At 43.2% G+C, this 10,000-nt stretch overlaps 1 protein-coding gene across 4 annotated transcripts in view; it reads left to right on the top strand.

Moving 5' to 3' along the window:
* slc12a2l (solute carrier family 12 member 2-like) overlaps positions 1-10,000 on the top strand; it is a 27,304-nt gene that overhangs the window by 16,617 nt on the left and 687 nt on the right. Inside the window, exons 14-25 of one of the 4 annotated variants that reach the window (XM_078285025.1) lie at positions 1-152; positions 648-747; positions 2,101-2,212; positions 2,637-2,777; positions 4,078-4,184; positions 4,968-5,047; positions 5,280-5,411; positions 6,528-6,641; positions 7,262-7,373; positions 7,532-7,618; positions 8,733-8,868; positions 9,420-9,487. The exon at positions 1-152 is cut by the window's left edge and continues 4 nt beyond it. In XM_078285025.1, coding sequence (XP_078141151.1) covers positions 1-152; positions 648-747; positions 2,101-2,212; positions 2,637-2,777; positions 4,078-4,184; positions 4,968-5,047; positions 5,280-5,411; positions 6,528-6,641; positions 7,262-7,373; positions 7,532-7,618; positions 8,733-8,868; positions 9,420-9,487 — 1,341 coding nt within the window. Of the gene's footprint in view, positions 153-647; positions 748-2,100; positions 2,213-2,636; positions 2,778-4,077; positions 4,185-4,967; positions 5,048-5,279; positions 5,505-6,521; positions 6,642-7,261; positions 7,374-7,531; positions 7,619-8,732; positions 8,869-9,419; positions 9,488-10,000 lie in introns of all 4 variants that reach the window. The other 3 variants (XM_078285024.1, XM_078285023.1, XM_078285022.1) reach the window with 3 other exon arrangements.

The following is a 10,000-nucleotide window of genomic DNA, read 5'->3' as shown; positions in this document are numbered from 1 at the left end:
GCGCCCCAGCTTCAAGTACTACAACAAGTGGGTGTCCCTGGCGGGGGCGGTGCTGTGCTGTGTGGTGATGTTTGTGATCAACTGGTGGGCGGCGCTGGTCACCCTGCTCATCGTCCTCGCTCTCTACATCTACGTCAGCTACAAGAAGCCTGGTACACACACACACACACACACAGACACACACACACACACACACCATGTGGTGGACGCTTTAACCCGCTTTTAGCGCTTTACCAGTAATGTGAGTGCATACGTTTTAATACCTTTGTAGTCAAATATTCCACTTAAGAATACTTTGAATTCATGTCATTAAAGAGAAACTAAACCCCAAACCCAAATCTTTGTGAAGCCTGACATGCTACAATCATGCTGCTGAAATTGCCATCTGCTATTGGCTGATCTTTGGTGCCAGGTGATGTCACCGATGTCAGCCGCACTAAAATTCATACATTCATACATTCATACATACATTCTTACAATGTACACAATGAACATATACATGTACTGTACTGTCCCAGAGTATCCACTGACAAAATAAACTACATGGTTAGGGCTTATCAATTCTACTCTATTCTACTCTACTTATCTATTCTACTTTATTCTACTGTTCTCTAACCCAGTGTGTGTTGCTGTATTGTTTCCTGTAGATGTGAACTGGGGTTCGTCCACTCAGGCTCTGATCTACAACCAGGCTTTGACTCACACTCTGCACCTCACCGGGGTGGAAGACCATGTTAAAAACTTCAGGTGAGGTTTGATTCTCACTTGGATTCAAGATTCAAGATTCAAGATTCAAGATTCAAGAAAACTTTATTGTCCATTAGTGCAGGCAATAATGGAAATTTGTCTTTCGTTGGTGCATAGCTCACTTAGAGATACAATACAGTACATAAGAACATAAGTGCACATAAAAAGACAACACAGTACATCACAGTAAAATCACATGCAGTTAAAAAGTTGACCAGTGGCAGTTAAAAAGTAAATACTAAATATAAATAATTAATTTAAATACTAAGCTCAGTAAGTCTGTAAGTTCCTTCTTAGATGCTGTTGAGCTGCAGGATTTAGAGCAAGGCACTAACTAACACTGCCAGGGTTAGAGGTTCCATTCCCACTGCATGCATATTCCTCTCCTGTAAAGTGCAGTGTCTGGTGATGATCTGCTATCCTAACTGTCAATATTATTGATACATTATGATCCCGATAACTATAACTAACTTTCTTCCTCTCCTCTCTGCAGTGTTTGGTGTTTTAACTCTTCATACCTTATGATCATGATATAACAAGGTTTCCACAGGCCTGGAAAATCATTGAAAGTGAAAAAAGTGAAATAAGGACTATATAATGAAATCAGGAAGTTTTTGAAAATGAATAGTCGTGATAGCCTTGAAAGTAAAGTATTGCGCCCAAATTCATCAATATCCAACACTTCACATCCTGTTGGATATTTGTGTGTTGATATAGCAGCAGTTTTAAATCAAGGATTTCACCATGATTTATTTGACACGATCAGGAGTAAAAAATAAGACTATGATTTTTACTTTTGACCAATGTCATATCTTACTGCAAAACATGACAGTTTTGAGTCCTTGAATTTCACCAAACAAGAGCTTGAAAGTAATCGAAAAGTCCTTAAAACCACTTCTACCCTGAGGTCCCTCATGCAGGACCATCATTACAAACATGTTTCACAGCCGAGCTTTGTTCAAACCCACAGAACTTTATTTTAAATTCTAGTCCAGATCCCAAGGTTTCCAAAGATACCAAACATGTCAGGCTGAGTTACAGGGAAATGTGTCGAAAATGAAGCACAAGACATCTAGATTTTTTTTCCGTTTGATGTAATGGAGCAGCAAAAAAATTGCTTGGGTTTGAATATTTAACTTCATATATCAGCAGCTGGAGCTTCAGTGAAGCGTTGTAATGAGCAGATACAGAATATGGATGAGATGTTGGCATACAGTTTGGAAAAAATCTCACTTTGAAGCTACTTAAAAGGAAATTTAAGGGGAAAGTCAGGGTGCGAGGGGTTAAATTTGATGTCCAACTGAGTGTGGGAACCCTGTAGTAATAATTCTAAGTATTTAAATTGAATTGCAGACCGCAGTGTTTGGTGCTGACTGGTTATCCGAACTCTCGTCCCGCTCTGCTTCACCTGGTTCATTCCTTCACCAAGAACGTCGGCCTCATGGTCTGCGGTCACGTCCGGACTGTGAGTACAGATGATTAAGATTTAAAGGAAAAAAAAAAACCTTATCCTCTCATACTGTTAGATCTCATCAGTCTGTGATGTTCAACTCATTACAGGAGTTATTTAGTGATGAACCCACTTTCCCTCAACCTGCCTCGTCTTCTTCTAGTTTCCCAGAATGCCTCGCACCCCTTCCTCAAACCCCAGCCTGTCTCTCTGCTGCATTGCATTCTGGTCTCTCTCCTGCTCCTGTGGTGGAGAAACTGGTCTCTCTCCTCTTCTACGATGGATTTCTCCCTGTATGATTGTTGAACGTCTTCTTGGTGCAAAATGGCGGCTCTAGAAAGAAGAAGCCCTCGCTCTTTGATTCTGAGGGACTGACACCAAAACACATCCTGAAACATGGACGTTATGTTTCCTCACCAGCTTCTCCTCTCTGTTCCAGGTTTCCCGCAGGCCGAACTTTAAGGAGCTGGCTCAGGATCACGCCCGCTGCCAGCGCTGGCTGCATAAGAAACGCATCAAGGCCTTTTACACTCCGGTCCTGTCCGACAGCCTGAGGCACGGGACGCAGTTCCTGCTGCAGGTACAAACACTCTGCTGCTTTTAAACTCAGTAACTATTAGCTTCAACAACAATACTTCCAGTTTGTCTGTCTGTCAGCAGGATATCTCAGAAACTTATGATTGGGTTTCCATTGAAATTTGGTGGATAGATCGGCTTTGGCTCGAAGAAAAAATAATTTGATTTTGGTGGTGATCTGGATCTGGGATTTCTGCCATCAGACAATTATCGTTTTTTATCTATAACTATGAAACTAACGGAGATAAAGACTTGATTCCAATCCAAAGGAGATGTTTGCAGGGTGAAGAAATCAATTTAACTCAAAATTTACAGGATAGGAATGATGATGTGTTTGGGTGTAACACCAAGTTGCATAATGTTCAGTGTTGGCAGAGATTTGCGCTCTCCAAGTTCCTTCTAGTTTAATCCTTTATTGATCCAGGGAAGGTGTGTTGAGCATGTTTACTCTTTTTTAGCACCGTCCTGCTTCACATTCATTCAGTTTCACACATTCAAACCTTGCAGCTGTCTTGCTCAAGAGCACTTCAGCAGGAACTTTAGGCTGCCGCTGTGGCAGGTTTTGATATTAAATGTACCTTAGGTACAAAAAGTAAATGACGTGTTCAATAACTCATTGTTTTCCCCAGACGCTCCAACAGCCTACACCTTCCCAGATCTGCTCTCCATCAGATAGAGGATTTCCACTGTAGAACTGTTAAATCCACATTATCATTAAATCTTCATCTACTAACTGAATCCGTCTGATGAGCCAGCCTGCTGCATGTTTCCCCGCAGCAACGCAGCACACAAATGATCTTTAAATGTGTCTGAACGCTCCCCGCCTCCCGCTCGCCGACACTCTGATTTCCCCTTGGATTTCATTTCCCACATCAAGACTATTTTATTTCCCTCCATCCGTCTTGTTGTTCGACTGTTTATCTCTCTGTTGTCATTTAGATTCCACTTGTGTTTTTGCTTTTCATCATTTGTTTCTTTTGTTTTGAAGTGAGATGCTTTATTAGCTTCTCTCACGTAAACAAATTAGTAATTTTTCTTCATTTTGTGCTTCATCACTGTGTTTTGTTACTGCGCAAAGTGCTATAAAGTCTCCTCTTACGTTGGAAGGTAATTCACATTTATGAGCTCACATGTATTGTATGCTATAGATACAGGAATAGAGAAGTGATCGATCGATGATAGGGAAAAAGACGAAGAACATCCAGAATATCAGCTATATAAAAAAGCATGTATGCTTTGGAGCCAACATGGCCGCCCCTGACGGCTGCACTGACCGGACTGTTTCCCTCTGCTGGTGTCTGCAGGCCACCGGTCTGGGCCGGCTGAAGCCGAACACGCTGGTCATGGGCTTCAAGAACAACTGGAGCGACGGAGAGATGAGAGACGTGGAGATCTACGTCAACACCATACAGTAAGAACTGATGCCAACTCAAATAAAGAGCTAACAGGTTTACACAGGGATGGAGCTGAGGGTTGACCTGACTGAAATTTGTTTACCCGCCTTTTTATTTGGGAAACAGGTTTGGGAAACAGAGTTTACCTACCTTTCTATTTGGGAAACAGTTTACTCAACCTTTTTATTTGGGGAAACATAGTTTACCTTTTTATTTTGGGAAATGGAGTTTACCCAACTTTTCAAGATATTATTAAGCTCTTATATAAATTAGTAGTATACATTATAGTAAGTAGTATCAGACCGATAAAACAGAGATTATAGTTTGCCCATAGTTCACTTCAGAGGTGGTTGTGCTTGAGGTGGTGCACAGACATCCAAATATCTTTAAGACATGCGGAGAAGCGCCCATCAATTTGTGTTTCTGAGGGGGGAAGGAGAGGTAGAGTTGAGTGTCGTCAGCATAGCAGTGATAGGGGAAGCCATGAGAGGTCACATGGCCGAGGGATTTAGTGTAGAGAGAGAACAGCAGGGGACCCAGGATTGAGCCCTGAGGGACACCGGTGTTCAGAGTGCATGGTCTGGACAGAGATCCTCTCCATGAGACCTTATATAAAAGTTAATAATTCCTTTTCATAAAAGCTTGTTCTGTAATATCCTGTAAAATGATGCATAGAATAGTAGATCAGTATCATCTTATCACTTCATTTTTGTGTGTGCGTGTGTGTAAACTGTCTGCACACCAGATTTCCTTTGCGGGACAATAAAGTTTTGAATCGAATTGAATGCTCCTTGTTCCAGCGATGCGTTTGACCTGCAGTTTGGAGTGGTGATCCTCCGCCTGCAGGACGGACTGGACATCTCCCACATCCAGGGACAAGGTCTGTCTGTCCACCTGTATATAGATCTATCTGCTGTGTCTGTCAGTCTATCCATCTGTATATAGATCTACAGTATCTGCTGTATCTGTCTGTTTATCACTCTGTCTGTCTCTCTGTCTGTCTGTCTGTCTGTCTGTCTCTCTGTCTGTCTCCCTGTCTGTCTGTCTGTCTCCCTGTCTGTCTGTCTGTCTGTCTGTCTGTCTGTCTGTCTCCCTGTCTGTCTCTCTGTCAGACGAGCTGCTGTCGTCTCAGGAGAAGCCAGCAGGTGTGAAGGAGGTTGTGGTTGTGGTGACTAAAGACTCAGACTCCGACTCCTGTCCGTCCAAAACCACCAGCAACCAGAGCAGTCCGCTCATACTGAGAGGTGAGGGGTTAGGGTTAGAAGAAAGAAAGAAAGAAAGAAAGAAAGAAAGAAAGAAAGAAAGACAAAGTAACAAAAAAAGAAACAAAGAAAAAAGTAACAAAGAAAAGGGGAAAAACAAACAAAGCAACAGAAAGAAAGAAACAAAGTAAAGAAAGAAACAAACAACAAAGCTGTAGACAATAATGATCACCCTTGTAAAATTCAGTCTGAAAACTGAAATTAATTCCCTTCTTAACTTCATATTCTATTGATTTTAGAGGCAAAGTCACTGACTAACTGAATTACATTATTGAGTTTGAGTATTCATGTAGATTGTGTTATTAATTCCATTTTCTAGCTGTTAATCATTAAAGGTGCTGAATGCAGCATTTTAACACTAATAAATCACTACCACAGTATTTCTGAGACATCAGTATAATTAGACATTAGTGTAACATTATAATTACAAGAAGCAACATCCTCTTGGTGACAGGAAACAACAGGGTGTGTGGGAAATGACACGTGTCTGATGGTAAAAATATATGTACTCCTCAAACTGTAAAACTAAAACTGTCTGTTTGTCTTTCTGTCTCTCTGTCTGTCTGTCCGTCTCTCTGTCTGTCTCTCTCTCTGTCTGTCTGTCTGTCTGTCTGTCTGTCTCTCTGTCTGTCTCTCTGTCTCTCTCTCTGTCTGTCTCTCTGCCTGTCTCTCTGTCTCTCTCTCTGTCTGTCTCTCTGTCTCTCTCTCTGCCTGTCTGTCTGTCTGTCTGTCTGTCTCTCTGTCTCTCTGTCTGTCTGTCTGTCTCTCTGTCTGTCTCTCTGTCTGTCTGTCTCTCTGTCTGTCTCTCTGTCTCTCTCTCTGTCTGTCTCTCTGCCTGTCTCTCTGTCTCTCTCTCTGTCTGTCTCTCTGTCTCTCTCTCTGTCTGTCTCTCTGCCTGTCTCTCTGTCTCTCTCTCTGTCTGTCTCTCTGTCTCTCTCTCTGCCTGTCTGTCTGTCTGTCTGTCTGTCTCTCTGTCTCTCTGTCTGTCTGTCTGTCTCTCTGTCTGTCTGTCTGTCTGTCTCTCTGTCTGTCTCTCTCTCTGTCTGTCTCTCTGCCTGTCTGTCTGTCTGTCTGTCTGTCTCTCTGTCTGTCCTGCAGAGACCAAGTCTCCTCTCAGTCTGGCAGACCAGCGTCTGCTGGAGAACAGCCAGCAGTTCAAGAAGAAACAAGGCAAAGGAACCATCGACGTCTGGTGGCTGTTTGACGACGGAGGTGAGCTCACATCACTGTGCTGGTATTTATGGTGCGTTCAAGTTCTGCTGGGAAAGTCTGATATCCAGCACTTCCTGGTCGGCTGCTGAACAGCGTTGCGTTCACAAACCAGAAACCAAAATCAAACCAGGAAGACAAGCAGCTGCAGCTTAACAAGCTAATTAGACGAACTTCATTCAAACAAATGTTAGTCTGACTAACTACAAGGTTCATGTGTATAAAAGTGTTTTCTTCCTGTTGACTGAAACAAAACAATTTTTTTTTCACTTGTTGAGAAGGTTAAAGGTCACCGTTGCTTCAGAACTCGGAAACTCGAATAGCAAAATGTTGTCTGAGCTTCCGACTTCATCATCTGACTTTGAAAGACGTTCATGTGAAATTTCCAAGTAGGAAAGTCGTTTTTCCGATATATCCGATAGCACATGAATGCCCAATTAGTACACAGCTTTACTGAATACTTAATTCTGATTGGCCAATGAAAGCATTCTGCTGTTTCACATCTAATCATATCACTCTGCAGTCAAGAGGTTCGGCCCATTCTGCTGAGAGAAGAGAAAGAAAAGGAAAGAAATAAAACATTTACTCATTTACTTAAAGTATTTCCTCACTGTTTTTTCCAGGTCTGACTCTGCTGATTCCGTACCTGTTGACCAATAAGAAGAAGTGGGGCGACTGCAGGATCCGCGTCTTCATCGGAGGGAAGATAAACCGCATCGACCATGACCGCCGAGCGTGAGTCACTTCCTGTTTACCTGTCTGCTTCTCCTGAACGCTGCTAATTAGACTGATGGCGGTCGACGCAGTAAAGCTTCTAGATTCTACCTCATTACAGACTGGAGAACTTTCTGTCTCTGAACTGACGTGATGTCCTGTGCTCCTCCTGTCTGCAGCATGGCCACTCTGCTGAGCCGCTTCAGGATCGACTTCTCTGACATCAACGTTCTGGGAGACATCAACACCAAACCCAAGAAACACAAGTAAGAGCTCTGATGTCGGTTCAGTTCAGTTCAGTTCACTTCAGTTTCATCCAGTCCAGTCTGATCTAATCCATCCTGTTCACTCCAGTTCAATTCAGTTCAGTCTACTCCAGTAGATTCAATTCGATTCAATTCTGTTTTAGTTCAGTGATGAAGGCAATGATCCATTTCCAAAATTGCTAAGTAGTATTTTAGAAATGAAACTCCTCATATATTTAGCAGCAGAGAGTCTGGAGCCGATCATCCTGCTGCAGGACTGATGTGTTCCTGTGTTCTGCAGGACTGATGTGTTCCTGTGTTCTGCAGGACTGATGTGTGTTCTGCAGTAGACTCTGTTGTGTTCCTGTGTTCTGCAGGACTGATGTGTTCCTGTGTTCTGCAGGACTGATGTGTTCCTGTGTTCTGCAGGACTGATGTGTTCCTGTGTTCTGCAGGACTGATGTGTGTTCTGCAGTAGACTCTGTTGTGTTCCTGTGTTCTGCAGGACTGATGTGTTCCTGTGTTCTGCAGTAGACTCTGATGTGTTCCTGTGTTCTGCAGGACTGATGTGTTCCTGTGTTCTGCAGTAGACTCTGATGTGTTCCTGTGTTCTGCAGGACTGATGTGTTCCTGTGTTCTGCAGGACTGATGTGTTCCTGTGTTCTGCAGGACTGATGTGTTCCTGTGTTCTGCAGGACTGATGTGTTCCTGTGTTCTGCAGGACTGATGTGTTCCTGTGTTCTGCAGTAGACTCTGATGTGTTCCTGTGTTCTGCAGGACTGATGTGTTCCTGTGTTCTGCAGGACTGATGTGTTCCTGTGTTCTGCAGTAGACTCTGATGTGTTCCTGTGTTCTGCAGGACTGATGTGTGTTCTGCAGCAGACTCTGATGTGTTCCTGTGTTCTGCAGGACTGATGTGTGTTCTGCAGTAGACTCTGATGTGTTCTTGTGTTCTGCAGGACTGATGTGTGTTCTGCAGTAGACTCTGATGTGTTCCTGTGTTCTGCAGGACTGATGTGTGTTCTGCAGTAGACTCTGATGTGTTCCTGTGTTCTGCAGGACTGATGTGTTCCTGTGTTCTGCAGGACTGATGTGTGTTCTGCAGTAGACTCTGATGTGTTCCTGTGTTCTGCAGTAAGCTGAGCTTCAAGGAGCTGATCGAGCCGTACAGGCTGAAGGAAGACGACATGGAGCAGGAGGCGGCGGAGCGGCTGAAGGCCCAGGAGCCGTGGAGGATCACCGACAACGAGCTGGAGCTCTACAAGGCCAAGGTCAGTGATGTCAGCGTCTCTGACCAATCAGAACTAGCCGTTGTATTAGAACCATGAACCAAAGGAAAGAAAACACTGGCTGAAACACTGGTTCAGATATTACCTGTCTTGGTGTTAAAAAGCTGATGACACGCAATACTGCAGCAAGATTTAAGTGTTTTCTTCTTATTTTATCATTGTGGACTATTAATGTAACTACTAACTAATTGGTGTCACTGTGCAGCTCTGTATGATGCCTTCTTAACCAGTCACAAAAACGTTCATCTCCAGGCACAAAAGGAGCTCAAAACTACGGAAGAGGATTAGGGTCACATGTGAAAGATTTGAGTTCTGAGATTAATCTCAGCATAAAGTCAGAATTCAAAGTCTCTAAAGTCTGAATTTAAAGTCAGAACTCATAATTCTGACTTTAAACTTCTGAGATTAAAGGAAGGTTCATATGTAATCTTCTCGCTGTGTGGTGTTTGAAACCCTGCAGAGTGTTGAGGGGTGATGATGATGATGGTGAGCATCATCACTGTTTATATTAATATTACATGTGTGACTTTCAGACGAACCGTCAGATCCGGCTGAACGAGCTGCTGAAGGAACACTCCAGCACCGCCAAGCTCATCGTCATGTAAGAGTCTCACCTTCAACTCTGTGTCTGAAATAAACTGAATCAGGTTTCTGTTTACTGCTGAACAACAACACTAAACAGAGAGAAAAGGAGCCAGCAGGGGCATCAAGCCTCATGAAAAGGACATGAAGAAGATGAGATAGTTAGTTTAGTTGGTTGGTTTGTCCAGGTGAGAACGATGACCTTTGAACTCTGGTGGCACCAAATAACTGCACCGAGAGTCTCAGTCCTCTAACAAGAGAACTGACACTCCAACTACAGGGAACCAAACACAAGGGATTATGGGTAAAAGGAAAGCCTAGCAGAACAACATGAAGTCTGGACTGATGCTCATATTCAGCTGTTTCTTCATGTGTTCTTAGCTGGTATGAACACCACAGAAGAAGAGACAGACAAGTCCATCATGTTACATAAAGTTACAGGAAGTGGAGTCAGATTTGCTTTGACTCTCTTGGTCAGGTGACCAAAACTCTGTCCAATAAACAAGCTACTATAGTGCGTGACTTTTGTTTC

Source organism: Centroberyx gerrardi, chromosome 8 (genome assembly GCF_048128805.1).
Source record: "Centroberyx gerrardi isolate f3 chromosome 8, fCenGer3.hap1.cur.20231027, whole genome shotgun sequence".
Classification (NCBI taxonomy): Eukaryota; Metazoa; Chordata; class Actinopteri; order Beryciformes; family Berycidae; genus Centroberyx; species Centroberyx gerrardi.
Note: the sequence above shows the minus strand (reverse complement) of the source record. Positions and strands in the feature narration are given on the sequence as shown.